Genomic DNA, 15,198 nt, shown 5'->3' with positions numbered 1-15,198 from the left:
TAGGCTTGCTTGGTGCAGAGCTGAGTTCAATTCCTGGATATCCTTGTTAACTTTCTGTCTCGTTGATCTGTCTAATGTTGACAGTGGGGTGTTAAAGTCTCCCATTATTATTGTGTGGGAGTCTAAGTCTCTTTGTAGGTCTCTCCGGACTTGCTTTATGAATCTGGGTACTCCTGTATTGGGTGCATATGTCTTTAGTATAGTTAGCTCTTCTTGATGAATTGATCCCTTTACCATTATGTAATGGCCTTCTTTGTCTCTTTTGATCTTTGTTGGTTTAAAATCTGTTTTATCAGAGACTAGGATTGCAACCCCTGCTTTTTTTTGCTTTCGATTTGCTTGGTAGATCTTCCTCCATCCCTTTATTTTGAGCCTGTGTGCATCTTTGCACGTGAGATGGGTCTCCTAAATAGAGCACACTGATGGAAACTCCTTTATCTAATTTGCCAGTCTATGTATTTTAATTGGGGTATTTAGTCCATTTAGATTTAAGGTTAATATTGTTATGTATGAATATGATCCTGTCATTATGATGTTAGCCAGTTATTTTGCCCATTAATTGATTCAGTTTCTTCATAGCATCGATGGTCTTTACAATTTGGCATGTTTTTTGCAGTGGCTGGTACCGGTTGTTCCTTTCCATGTTTAGTGCTTCCTTCAGGAGCTCTTTTAAGGCAGGCCTGGTGGTGACAAAATCTCTCAGCGTTTGCTTGTCTGTAAAGGATTTTATTTCTCTATCACTTACGCAGTTTAGTTTGGCTGGAAATGAAATTCTGGGTTGAAAATTCTTTTCTTTAAGAATGTTGAATATTGGCCCCCACTCTCTTATGGCTTGTAGAGTTTCTGTCAGGAGATCCACTATTAGTCTGATGAGCTTCCCTTTGTGGGTAACCTGACCTTTCTCTCTGGCTGCCCTTAACAATTTTTCTTTCGTTTCAACCTTGGTGAATCTGACAGTTATGTGTCTTGGGGTTGCTCCTCTCGAGGAGTATCTGTGTACTGTTCTCTGTATTTCCTGAATTTGAATGTCGGCCTGTCTTGCTAGGTTGGGGAAGTTCTCCTGAATAATATCCTGAGGAGTGTTTTCCAACTTGGTTTCCTTCTCCCCGTCACTTTTAGGTACACCAATAAAATACAGAGTTGGTCTTTTCACTTAGTCCCATATATCTTGGAGGCTTTGTTCATTTCTTTTTACTCTTTTTTCTCTAAACTTCTCTTATTGCTTTATTTCATTAATTTGATATTCAATCACTGATACCTTTTCTTCCACTTGATTGAATAGGCTATTGAATGAAGCTTGTGCATGCATCACGTAGTTCTCATGCCATGGTTTTTCAGCTCCATCAGGTCGTTTAAGGTCTTCTCTACACTGTTTATTCTAGTTAGCCATTCATCTAATCTTTTTTCAAGGTTTTTAGCTTCCTTGTGGTGGGTTCAGACATCCTCCTTTAGCTCGGAGAAGTTTGTTATTACCGACCTTCTGAAGCCTATTTCTATCAACTCCTCAAAGTCATTCTCCATCCAGCTTTGTTCTGTTGCTGACGAGGAGCTGTGATCCTTTGGAGGAGAAGAGGCACTCTGGTTATTAGAATTTTAAGCTTTTCTGGTCTGGTTTCTCCCCATCTTTGTGGTTTTATCTACCGTTGGTCTTTGATGCTGGTGACCTACAGATGGGGTTTTGGTGTGGATGTCTTTTTGTTGATGTTGATGCTATTCCTTTCTGTTAGTTTTCCTTCTAACAGTCAGGTCCCTCAGCTGCAGGTCTGTTGGAGTTTGCTGGAGGTCCACTCCAGACCCTGCTTGCCTGGGTATCACCAGTGGAGGCTGCAGAACAGCAAATATTGCTGCCTAATCCTTCCTCTGGAAGCTTTGTCCCAGAGGAGCACCTGCCTGTATGAGGTTTCAGTCAGCCCCTACTGGGAGGTTTCTGCAAGTTAGGCTGTATGGAGGTCAGGGACCCACTTGAGGAGGCAGTCTGTCTGTTCTCAGAGCTCAAACACTGTGCTAGGAGAACCACTGCTCTATTCAGAGCTGTCAGACAGGGACGTTTAAGTCTGTGGAAGTTTCTGCTGCCTTTTGTTCAGCTATGCCCTGCCGCCCAGTTTGAGCTTCCCGGCAGCTTTGTTTACCTACTCAAGCCTCAGCAATGGTGGATGCCCCTCCACCTGCCAGGCTGCTGCCTCGCAGTTCAATCTCAGACTGCTGTGCTAGCGGTGAGCAAAGCTCCAGGGGCATAGGACTTACTGAGCCAGGCGTGAGATATAATTTGGTGTGCTGTTTGCTAAGACTGTTGGAAAAGCACGGTATTTAAGCGGTAGTGTCCCATTTTTCCAGGTATAGTCTGTCATGGTTTTCCTTGGCTAGGAAAGGGAAATCCCCCGATACCTTGCGCTTCCAGCTGAGGCGATGCACCCCCCTGGTTCGGCTCGCCCTCTGTGGGCTGCACCCACTGTCCAACCAGTCCCAGTGAGGTGAACCAGGCACCTCAGTTGGAAATGCAGAAATCACCCATCTTCTGCGTCAATCACGCTGGGAGCTGCAGACCGGAGCTGTTCTTATTTTAGAATTGTTGAAAGATGTTCAGAAAAGAGATTTTGACAAGAACTTGAAGAAATAAAAGGAGCAGAAGTTTAAGTTCTTTATTCTTGTGTGGAAGTACTGAAATATTTGAACTTTGCGTTCAAATTTTGAGTCGTGTGTGTGTATTTTAAAAAATCATTAAAACTGTTAGGGCGCAGTGGCTCATGCCTGTAATCCCAGCACTTTGGGAGGCTGAGGCGGGTGGATCACATGAGGTCAGGAGTTCGAGACCAGCCCTGACCAATATGGTGAAACCCCGTCTCTACTAAAAATACAAAAAGTTAGCTGGAGGTGGTGTCGTGCGCCTGTAGTCCCAGCCACTTGGGAGACTGAGACAGGAGAATTGTTTGAACCTGAGAGGCGGAGGTTGCAGTGAGCCGAGATCGTGCCACTGCACTCCAGCCTAGGTGACAGAACGAGACTCCATCTCCAAAAAAAAGGGAAAAAAATCATTAAAACTCAGAATCCATGGGAAGGATTTGTATGTAGAGAATGAGTCTTGTTTTCCCACAGGAGAACAATCCTGGTGAAAAAACATCTCTCTGACTTTGGTAAAAAGTAAAGGTTAGGCGCAGCGGCTCATGCCTGTAATCTCAGGATTTTGAGAGTCCGAGGCGTGAGAATTGCATGAGGCCAAGAGTTCAAGACCAGCCTGGGCAGCATTTCAAGACCCTGTCAGTACAAAAAAGAAAGGAATTAGCTGGGTGTGATGGCATGTTCCTGTAGTTGTAGCTGCCCAGGAGACTGAGGCAGAAGTATTGCTGTAACCCAGAAATTCAAGGTTGCAATAAGCTCTGATCACATTACTGTACCCCAGCCTGGGTGATAGAGCAAGACCCTCTCTTTGAAAAATAAAATTAAATAAAGTAAAATGACAAACACTAAGCTTTAGTGCTCTTCTTCCTGTTCTGTCCTATCACCCCACCAACTAGTAAGTCTGTGGAAAAATTGTAAGAATAATAATTTAAATTCTCTCTACATCTGTGGTTTGTAATGTAGGTAAGTTATATATGTAACATATATTATATATATATTACAAATGTAAGTTATATATCTAGAGTAAAAATTATGAGATACGACTTACACTTTGTAGCATAATAAAGTAGATGTTTATTCTTCCCTTCCCCAAATATAGATGATTCTCTGGTTGTGTTAACTGTCTTTGATTCAGAAAGTGTAAAAATAGCAACATTTGAGAAAATTAAAATTTGAGGAACATGAAAATATCAAATTCTATAAAGAAATTTTTTTCTTTTTATAGTTTTACTGCAGCTGTTACTTTTTAAAAATAAGTACATGTGGCAACCCCAGAAAGATGTGAAGAAATGGTCTAATGTAATGTCAAAGATCTATTTGATGAAAGTTAATAATTGATAGTTTTAAAGTTGTAATCGGATAGTTTTTTTTTCCCTTGCGTGTTAAATGTGCTTTTCTTTTTTCATTTTAAAAACACAAAGGCTTTGGCAGAGATGAATTTATGGAGGTAAGTCTCAAGTGTAATAGAATTGCATTTTAATTAAGGAGGGGAATGTTGCTAATTTAAATTTTGAGTGAGCCATTATTTGCGTGGTTTAAAACTTAGGCTTTGCAGCCATATTTGTTCTCTTGTATATTCTGTTATTTGGAATCATATTTGGCTTTTTAGCATATTTTGGGGACTGAGATATGAGAATGAAGAAAAATAAAGAGTTTATTGATTTATGAGACAAGGTCTCACTCTGTCACCCAGGCTGGAATGCAGTAGGGCCATCTCGGCTCACTGCAACCTCTGCCTCCTTGGTTCAAGCGATTCTCTGACCCCAGCCTCCCAAGTAGCTGGGTTTACAGGCGCTCGCCACTGTGCCTGGCTAATTTTTGTATTTTTTGGTAGAGATGGGGTTTCACCATATTAGCCAGGCTGGTCTCAAACTCCTGACCTCGAGTGATTGGCCCACTTCAGCGTCCCATAGTGCTGAGATTACAGGTGTGAGTCACTGCACCTGGCCAGAAAGGGTTCTTTTTAAAGTAATAAATGTATTTTGTGATTTTTAAAAAATATAGTAAACAGGAATCTTTGAAAACTTAGTTTATATATCGTTATATCCTACCAAAATCTAGATCTGTATTGTCTAGTATGGTAGCCAGTAACCATATGTGGCAATTGAGTACCCCAAATCTGATTGGTTTGACTTGTGATATGCTGTAAGAGTAAAATATGTACTAGGTTTTAAAACTTGATTTGAAAAAGAGACTGTCTTAGTAATTGAAAAAAAATTTACCTGTTGAAGTGACATTTCAACTGTATTTGATAAAATAAATTATTAAAATTAATTTCAGGCTGGGCCTGGTAGATTACTCCTGTAATGGTAGCACTTTGGGAGGCCTAGGTGGTAGGATTGCTTAAGCCCAGGAGTTTGAGACCAGGCTCTCAAGACCCCATCTCTATTTAAGATATATATATATATTTTTCATCTTTTTCTGAAAGCTTTTAATTGTAGTGACTAGAACTTTTAGCATTTCATAAGTGGACTGAATTGTATTTCTTTTGGACAGGCTGATCTAGATGACCTAATGTCCATCTTATATTTATAATTTTACCACCATAGCATTACCTCAGTTTTCCTGAGGATACTCTCCATAAAACATCCAGCAACACCAAGGAAGTGAAGAGCTTGCAAGCAAAATAGGTATTTTCAAGTCTCTATTTAAAAATTCATGATTTTTAACCATAGGAAAGGTCTTTAAATCTTTATTTGAAGTCTTTATTCTTGTTATTTTCATTGAGGATTGTTTTAAAATTTTTATCAGTTGTCTGATTTCCTAAAGAATTTGATGATATAATTAATTAAACAATTTATTATACTACCTTTTCTGTGGCAACTAGCTTATCCTAAGATGGTCTCTTGAAATTGAGAAATCTTAAAAGTGAAGTCTGCTAGGCTTATCTGTCTGGAATGTCTGTATAAAGTAATTTCCATACTCTTAGTTTCTGATCATAATATTTGGGAGGAGCCTATAAACCTTCTCCAAGCCCTGACCTTAAACACAGAAAAAAAAAAAGAAATCTCTATTTTTCAGAACTAGAGAAATCCCTGTCATTTAGGTATCTTTCTTCTGTGTTGTCTCTGAGTTGTTTCCTGTCATAATTCCTTGTGTCTTCTCCAAATTGTCTCTTTGTTACAGTATTTCTATTGCTGTGAGACATGAATTTGTGCTTGATTTTGTTGATGTGAAAGGATGTGATTCCTCTCTAGGTTAGGCATGTAGTTTTGCTATGGTCTGTTTGTTACCCTCTAAAATTCATGTGTTGAAATCTAATCCCAAAGGTGATGGTATTAATATGTTGGACCTTTGGGAGTCTGTAATCCTCATAAATGGGATTAGTGCCATTACAGGAGGCTTGAGAGAGTCCTTTTGCCCATTCTACCATGTGAGGGCCCATAAAAGCCTCCATCTGTGAGGAATGGGTCCTTACCTTATGCCAGACTTGCTGATGCCTTGATCTTGGGCTTCCAACCCTCCAGAACTGTGAGCAATAAATTTCTGTTTTTTAAAAATTACCCAGTCCAAGATATTTTGTTATAGAAGCTCAAATGGACTAAAATAAGTTTTTTGTTACTCATTTTCCATTCTTTTACCTGGCAAGTTGCTGCACATTCATGTCCTGTTTCTCTGGTGTTGCATTACAAAGAGATGTTTGAAATTACAAACATTTGTGTTTGAAAAGTTGTGTTTGAAAAGTTGCCTCCTTCATAATAAGTCTCTCTGCCTTTTTTTTTTTTGAAACAGGGTCTTGCTTTGTCACGTATACCAGAGTGCAGTGGTGTGATCATGGCTCACTGAAGCCTTGACCTGGGCTCAAGCAGTCCTTCCACTTCAGCCTTCCGAGTAGCTGGGACTATAGGCACGTTCCACCACACTTGGCATATATATATATATATTTTTTTTTTTTGGTAGAGATGGGCTTTCGCTGTGTTGCCCAGGCTGGTCTCAAACTCCTGGGCTCAAGTGATCCACCTGCCTCAGCATCCCAAAGTGCTGGGATTATAGGTGTGAGCCACCTTTCCCAGAATCTCTGAACTTTTAAGTACCAGTGTGTTTAGCTTCCCAGGTGTTTGTATCATACAGCATTTTTTTTCCTTAGATCCTTTCTTAGTTCCTTATAAATTATCTTAGCAGTTGATAAATTACCAACTGGCATGTTGACCAGTTGCTGTTGTATCCTGCTTTCTGAGTTCTGGTATCCATACGAAAACATTAAGCTGAGTACAGTAGGATATTCAAAAAGTTTAATATCAACTGTTTTCAGATAATTACCAGATTTTTGTCTGTAGTGTTCACCTTGCTTATGAACTTCAGATTTGTCTTTTCAACTGCTGTGCTTATTATCTACATGGATTTTCTCCCAAGTACTTCAAACTCCCGATACTCAAAAGAGAATGCATTCTTTTCCCTTTCCTCCTTTGTATTTTCAAATCATAGTATTACAGATAAGCTTTTTTGGGGGGCTGTTTATCATCTGCATGCTGCCATACACAAGCTATTCTTTTTTCTTACATGGCCATCATGAAGTGTGTACTCTGTCATTTTCCTTACATTGGTGGCATCTTGGTAAGGAGAAGTTTTGATTCTCAGAAGCAAAGATATGGTGAAGTTCATTTGTGTAAGATAAGACCGAGACTATTCTCTGTGCTGGAATATTTTCTCGTTCTCAGCTTGTTCCCCAGTCCCACCCATTAGGGAACTGGAAATGCCTTCTCCCTACAAAGTTTACCAAACTTCTGGAAGCAACCATTCCTAGACTCTTCATTTTTAATACTATTTGTAGTCCAGATGGTATATTGGCACCCCCGTCCGCCCCGTCTCACTAATGTGTGACTGTAGCCATTTTGAATGGCTGCCCTTGGATCTGGAGCTACTCTAAGAGAAACTTGCAGTGACCCAATTAGGAGACAGGATTGTGTGTTCCCTTGTTGATAGAAAAACAACCTCTTATGTCCTAGTCATTCTGGGAGAATGAATGAATTTAGGCCTGTGAATTACTTACTGTATAAAAGTGGCATATAAGAAATGGCCAGGAGGCTACACAAACCTACAGGGACACCTTAGATTACAATGTACAATATTCCTGCTTGGACAGTATTCTTTTTCTTTAATCTGTGATAGTCAGAATTCTTGTGTTAGAAGGAGATTATGATGGGATGGAATGGGAAGTGAGGTGAATTATTCCCCCACCGTCCCCCCTGCTTTTTTTTTCGAGACAGGATCTCACTTTTCACCCTGGCTAGAGTGCAGTGGTGCAGTGCGATCATGGCACACTGCAGCCTCAACTTCTGGGGCTTAGGCAATTCTTCCACCAAAGCCCCCCAGTATCTGGGACTATAGGTGTGCACTACCACACCTGGAAATTTTTTTGTATTTTTTAGTAGAGATGGGGTTTCTCCATGTTGCCCAGTTTGGTCTCAAATTCCTGGACTCAAGCAATCCATCTGCCTTGGCCTCCCTTTTTATTTTTTTTTTGCTTTGCAATAAATCCATGTAAGGCAGTGCACCCATGTGATCTGGGAGGAGGAAAATATGTGAAAAAGTTTTAGATATACTTCTCACTAGCCCACAAACCTATGAGTAATGCTGTATTACCATTTTCCCAGCTGCCAAGCTCAAGGCTTTGTAAATTGTTGACTTTCAGGCAGTGCCCCCCTCCCCTAGCATGTCAGAATATCTTAATTATACTGACACTAGGTGGAAACCTGTTTAAAAGCCTTTTGAGTTGTTCATCATCACATTTAGCAATAAGGAATAAAAATGCTTGATTCTAACTACATAGTCTATAAAGTTTACATATTCTTGAGGAACATGTAATTTATTTTTCTACATGCTGTAGAAGAATACATGCTATAGTTCACTGGGGGGAGACTTCATAGTATCAATTCAAGTATTACTACTTCTGCAAAATGTTTCGACTCTCTCACAGAAAAGGGCTTCTTCATTATAAAAATTCTAAAGTTTTTCTCTAGAGAATTTTAAAATTTTCTGGAATGACCAGGAAATTGGAAAAGGCAAATATGAAGTAATATTTATATCTTCCTTTATTTATAAAATATACCCAAAATAATCTTTTACCAAAAGTAATAGTTATGGTTTTAAAAAGTTCAGAAGGGCTTACAATAATAAAATGCAGTTGTTTCTCACTGAAGTTTTACTATCCCTAGTGCCATTAAGTAGATAATATTTTTTACAAATATTGATGAAGTGATTAAAAATTGATGAATAATATGCAGAGAAATGTGTAGTTCTTAAGTGTAGAGTTTGAGTTTCAAAAAATGTATATACCTATGTATAACCCACATACCTATTAAGACTTAGAAAGTTTCTATTATATTAGAAAATGTCCATCATCTCAGAAAATTCCTTTGTGTCCTTTTTAGCAACCCCACCCTCTGTCAAAACTTCTCTTCTACCTGTTCTTTTTTGTATAATGGCTTTATTCAGATATTTGTATACCGTATATTTAATTCACCCACTTAAAGTGTAAAGTTCAGTTGTGTTTTGTGTACTCAAGAGTTGTGCAATTGTCAACACAATCAGTTTTAGAATTTTTTCATCACTCCAAGAAGAAACTGCACACTCATTAGCAGTCCATGTTTCCCTGACTACCTTTACCCTTACTACAGCCCTCAGCAGCTGCTAATCTCCATTCTCTTTCTTTTAGATATTTCATATAAATGTATTCATGGAATATGTGCCCTTTTGTGACTGGCTACATTAATTTAGCATAATGTTTTCAAGGTTCATTGATGTCATAGTGTGTATCAGAATATAATTCCTTCTCGTGGCTGGTATTCCATTGTTTGAGTATACCATATGTTTTTTATCCATTCATCAGTTGATGGACATTTGGATTTTTTTTTTTTATATCATGAATCATGTTTCTATGAATGTTTGTATATAAGTTTTTGATGGATATAAATTTTCATTTCTCTTGGATATATACCTAAGAGTGGAATTGCTGAGTCATGGTAATTGTGTGCTTATCATTTGAGGAACTGCCAGGCTGAAGTGCTTGTACCATTTTACATTCCCACAAGTAGTGTATGAGAGTTCCATTGTCTCCATATTCTCACAAACACTTACTGTTATTTGTCATCTTGATTGTAACTATCTTAGTGGTTGTAAAGTATCTCATTGTGTTTTCAATTTGCTTTTTCCTGATGACTAGTGACATTGAACATCTTCTTATGTATTTATTGGCCATTTTCTTTGGAAAAATGTTTATTCAGATCTTTTGTCCATTTTAAAATCATGTTATTATTGATTTGTAAGGATTTGTAAAGGTTCTTTATGTATTCTAGATACAAGTCCCTTATGATTTGCAAATATTTTCTCCCATTCTGTAGATTGTCTTTCCACTTTCTTGGTGGTAGCCAATAAAGTGCAAAATGTTTTAATTTTGATGAATTCCAGTGTATCTGTTTTTTCTTTTGTCACTTGTGCTTTTGGTCATATTTAAGGCTTTACCTAACTCAAAAGTCATGAAGATTTATTCCTGTATTTTCTTCTATATTATGCTTGTTCTTAAACTTTATATAGATGGAATCATATCGTCTGTACTCTTTTGCACCTGGCTTCTTTCATTCTGCCTAACATCTATAGGATTCATCCATGTTGATGCATGTATCAGCAGTTTATTTCTTTTTATTGCTGAGTAGTATCACACGAAATGAATGTACCACAATTTGATCACCTATTTTTCTGAACATTTGGATTGTTTCTGGTTTGGGGCTATTGTGAGTAAAGCTGCTATGAACTTTCAGCTATGCCTTCTTTGTACATATGTTTTCATTTTAGTGCTGGACCATATGGAAATGTATTTTAACTGTATGAGGAATTATCAAGCAGTTCTCAAGTGTGTTGTACTATTTTATACTTTTAATATTGATAGAATTGCTTCCGTCCTGGCCAACATTTGGTATGGTCAGTCTTTAGAATTGTAGCCATTCTAATATGTATATAGTTTGGTTTTAATTTGCATTTCCCTTGGTGACTAAAGATGTTAACATATTTCAAGTACTTATTGGCTGTTTGATTATCTTGTTTAGAAAGTATCAGTTTACGTCTCTTACTCATTTTTTGAAGTGTGGTGTTTGGTTTCTTTAAGACTGGTTCATATATTCATGTGCTATCTTTTGTCAGATTCCTGTATTTAGACTTCTTTTTTTTTTTTTCTTAGTCTCTGGTCTGGCTTGCCTTTTCATTTTTTAAAATAGTATCTTTTGAGGAGCACAGCTCTTTAATTTTGGTGAAGTCTAGTTTTTAAATCAATTTTTCCTTTTGTAGTTACTGTTTCCTTATGTCCTGCAAACAAATTTTTGCCTACCCCAAAGGTTGTGAATAGGTTTTCCTATATTTTGTTTTTAGGAGTTTTATAGTTTTGCTATATTTGGGCTTATCTATTTTACATCATTTTTACATATGAAATAATACAAAGCAGAGACAGTATCTTTAAATAGTGTAATGTCTTGAGATATTTTGTTTGTAAACGTCACACAGCTTTGTATAATTGGATATGCTATTTCAGTGTTCTTAGAAAGTTAACTGCTTAATCTTCTCTAACTTGTGAATGCTATGAATTCACTTGATATTCATGCCTGTCCTAGAACCTGTATTAATAACTCAGCAATCCAAGACTTTTTGACTCTCTAAAAGCCTTCTGCATAGGTGCTGCTTCATCTATACTTGGATTACACCTCGAACTTAGGTTTAACTTGGGAAAACCATTATTTTCTTTGAACTGCATATCTCTGTTGATAGTGATGCAGTTTAATTGAGACATAGCAAGCAGTCAGTAAATAAGTGAAGCAGATAACTAAGATACAGGTTATTTCAGTAAAATTTGTTTCTCTATTGCATTTACAATTCTTAGGGTTTAGAATCATGTGGACAATTACCTATGTAAACTAATTTTTTCATAAGATATATTATGGACTTAGTGAAATAATATGTATTTTAAAACAGTATTTAAAGTAAAACATCATCATTAATTCTTTTTTTGTCTTTTTCTTTTCCTCAGAGACCTCGTTCTGAATTCTTTTTTTCAAGTAAAATTATAGTAATTAGTTCATGCTCACTTTGGCTGTTTAGTAGGTTTTTATGTTTTTAGCAAGTTTTTATGTTTTTAGCAATATTTGGGAAATTTTATTTTAATTATTGTTGCCATGAAAATATATTAAATTTTTCCTCAATAAGGATAGAATTTGTTTATTCAGTTTATACTATTGTGTTATTGAATATGGCATACCTGGAATTTGGAATTTTAAAATTTGGACTTAGGATTTTATTTCATTTTGATAGTTAATATGCTTTGCATTGAGCTAAATGTTCTAAGGGGTATAAAGATGAGTAGCATATAAATCTGGCTCTCAAAGGGTGGTTCTGTAATCTGTTAAATAGGATTTGACCTCTATATGTTTATTTTCTTTCTCAGCTTTTGTATTTTATGAATTAGTATTGTGAGCATTTTTTGTACCCAAAGCAGATGACTTTTCCTGAAGAATTACTGGAAGTGAGTAGTAGCTGTGTTAAATAGTGATGGAGCCACATTTGCCACCTTCCTTTTAGCTGGTGCATATGTGAAAGAAATAAAAGACTTAATGTAGTGATTAGTCGTGGATTGGATCTTGGAAATTATCTTAACCCATCTTTCGACAGATAAGGAGGAGGCCTAACATGGGGTTGCAAGCTCAAAAGTCAACAGGGATCTTATGAGTGAGGAGGTCCCAGTTTAACAGTGTAAGCCTAGTAATAAATAGCAGTGTTAGCTGGCCTGAGTTTTAGGGGAAACTGTAGGGATTATGGAAAGTGAGTGGATTAAAGTCCTTCTGCATTTGAAGGAAGAAGCTCCCATGCAGCTATATCCTGTTTTTACTGTGCAGAAATATGGACCGGTTTTGCCTTATCTTTTTATTTTTCAAGATAATCTAGAATTATAAAGTATAAATGCATATAAACAAATATGTGAAATCCTCCTATTTTAATATATTAGTAATAAGCTCAGTTTTTATACAAACACTGCATGGGCTAAATAAATACTTTTTGGGCAGATTGGTTATGCATGTGTGAAGAAAAATGGAAAAAGAAAAATGATTTGGTTAATTTTGGGGGCTCTGCCTTACTTTTAAACCTTAGACACATTGTAAACATTTTAGGATTAGTTATTTCATAGATTTGTTGTACCTCTTCCAAGTATAAGTTTTTTTTTTCCTGAAGCCTACCCAAATACTTTTGTCATCAGATTTCCCCTAATTTAAATTTTTAATGAAGATGAAGGGAAATTATAATGGGGCTAGTAGCTCAAAAAGTTGTAACATAATTTGCTTTTTCAAATTTTCAAACTGCTATGATAGGTGAAAAAAATATAACGGTAATTTTTTTGATGCTGACCAAAATTTATTTAAATTACGTATATTATTAAAACTATATTTTAAAACAATGGTTAAATTGCAGTAAGAAAGCTCTAAGTATCATCACTGCCTCTTCTAATATCGCTGTCAGATTAGATCTTGAACAGTTTTTAATTATGTTTTAGATTGTTAGAAACGGATAGTAAGTCTTTAAGATCTGTAAATGGGTCAAGAAGAAACAGTGGCTCTTCTCTTGTGTCGAGTTCTTCAGCCTCTAGCAACCTCAGTCACCTTGAAGAAGATTCTTGGATTCTTTGGGGAAGAATTGTTAATGAATGGGAAGATGTACGCAAAAAGAAGGAAAAGCAAGTTAAGGTATTCATGTTCTTTGTTGAAGTTCTTATTCTAAAGTGCGTCAGACATAATAGAGGGTTAGAAACCGTCCCCCCCAAATACAACTTCCAAGCTATGTATTAAAGACGTCCGCTTTATTTGTTTTCACTTACTTGTACCCCTGGAAGTTTTAATTTGTAGACATCAGTTGTTACAGAGGTCCTGATAATGTAGAAATATATAACTGAAAATTATTTTATTTACTTATTATTATTTTATAGAGACTCTGTTACTCAGGCTGGAGTGCAGTGGTGCAATCATAGCTCACTATAACCTCGAATTTCTGGGCTCAAGCTGTTCTCCTGCCTCAGGCTCCTGAGTAGCTATGACTACTGGTGTGTGTCACCACACCTGTATAATTTTTTATTTTCACTTTTTTGTAGAGATAAGATCTTGCTTTGTTGCCCAGGCTGGTCTCAAACTCCTGGCCTCAAGCAGTCTTCCTGCCTTGGCCTCCCCAAGTGTTGTGAGCTACCGCACCTGGCCCGAAAATTGTTTTAGAAGTTAAATTCTCTCATTTTATCGATTCAGAAATGAAGCTGTGACATACTGCATTCTTGATAACAGTATTTTACTTTTTTTTTTTTTTGCCTTCAACAGCCCTTTGAATGATGGGTACTGTACTGTCATTCATAGCTCTGCAGGTTTCAAGTCCATTACCTTAAGAGGCCACACACTGAGGTGAAGTGACCATTATTAATCCCCTGACCAGAACAGGATACACCCAGGGCCCAATCTTATCCTTGACTTACAGGGTTCCCTAGTCTTCTTGTAAAGCTAGCTTTGTGAGTTAAAAATTTAATTAAGTCTTCTGCTTCATTCCAACCCCCTAATAAGTCTTCCTTGGCTTGCAAGATAGGAGACTTAAATAATTCATTTTTATAATTTTATTTTATTTTTAGGAACTTGTTCGTAAAGGGATACCCCATCACTTTAGAGCAATAGTTTGGCAACTTTTATGCAGTGCACAAAGTATGCCAATTAAGGACCAGTATTCAGAACTCCTGAAAATGACCTCGCCTTGTGAAAAATTGATCCGAAGGGACATTGCTAGAACTTATCCTGAACACAACTTTTTTAAGGAAAAAGATAGCCTTGGACAGGAGGTTTTATTTAATGTAATGAAGGTAAGTTTTATTTATTCATTTTTGAAATGAATTCCTGGAAGGTTGAAATTATACATTTTTCACGACAAGGCATGACCTCCCACCACAATAATCAGTTGCTTTGGCAATGAAATTGGTTTTAGCATTATTTTTGCCTTAATTCTGATGCTACATTACTGTCTAGTGTAGAGAACTTGTTAGAACATTTACTACATTATTCAGCATTAGTTGATGGAAATGGAATAGCTTAGTCAATCACATACCATAGAGGGATCCTCATAAAAATGGATAATTCACCATCTGTGAAGTTCAAAACCTGGGATGTGGGTTTCTCCTATCATCTCTGCATTCCTACAGTTAGCAAATTTTTCTGCTTGCTATGACCAGCATTGTTAAGAGCACTTAGCCCTTGAAAGGTGTACCTTTGACATTTTTTCTTCAATATTACCATTTCCCTTCCCACAGTTACTTTTTATTTCAGCTACCTCTGTGAAATACTGATTTCTTGTTAAATCATTTCAATTTTGCCAATCCTTTGCCTTAAACCTAATCTAGTTTTATCTACATCAATATAAATTTTACTTGATTTTTTTTTTTTGAAATGGAATTTCACTCTTGTTGCCCAGGCTGGAGTACAGTGGTGTGATCTCAGCTTACTGCAACCTCCGCCTCCCAGGTTCAAGTGATTCTCTTGCCTCAGCCTCCCTAGTAGCTGGGATTACATGCGCCCGCCACTACAC

General features: G+C 37.0%; 1 protein-coding gene and 1 pseudogene across 2 annotated transcripts in view; one reads left to right on the top strand and one right to left on the bottom strand.

The window, feature by feature from the left end:
- LOC105510329 overlaps positions 1–6,760 on the bottom strand; it is a 21,580-nt pseudogene extending 14,820 nt beyond the window's left edge.
- The window catches only part of EVI5 (ecotropic viral integration site 5), a 307,542-nt gene that overhangs the window by 95,717 nt on the left and 196,627 nt on the right, over positions 1–15,198 (top strand). For both annotated transcript variants that reach the window (XM_011939985.1, XM_011939984.1), the window contains exons 3-4: positions 13,145–13,334; positions 14,255–14,479. In XM_011939985.1, the coding sequence (XP_011795375.1) occupies positions 13,145–13,334; positions 14,255–14,479 (415 nt within the window). The remainder of the gene's footprint in view (positions 1–13,144; positions 13,335–14,254; positions 14,480–15,198) is intronic.

This window comes from Colobus angolensis, unplaced genomic scaffold, assembly GCF_000951035.1.
Source record: "Colobus angolensis palliatus isolate OR3802 unplaced genomic scaffold, Cang.pa_1.0 Scaffold186, whole genome shotgun sequence".
Lineage (NCBI taxonomy): Eukaryota > Metazoa > Chordata > Mammalia > Primates > Cercopithecidae > Colobus > Colobus angolensis.
Note: the sequence above shows the minus strand (reverse complement) of the source record. Positions and strands in the feature narration are given on the sequence as shown.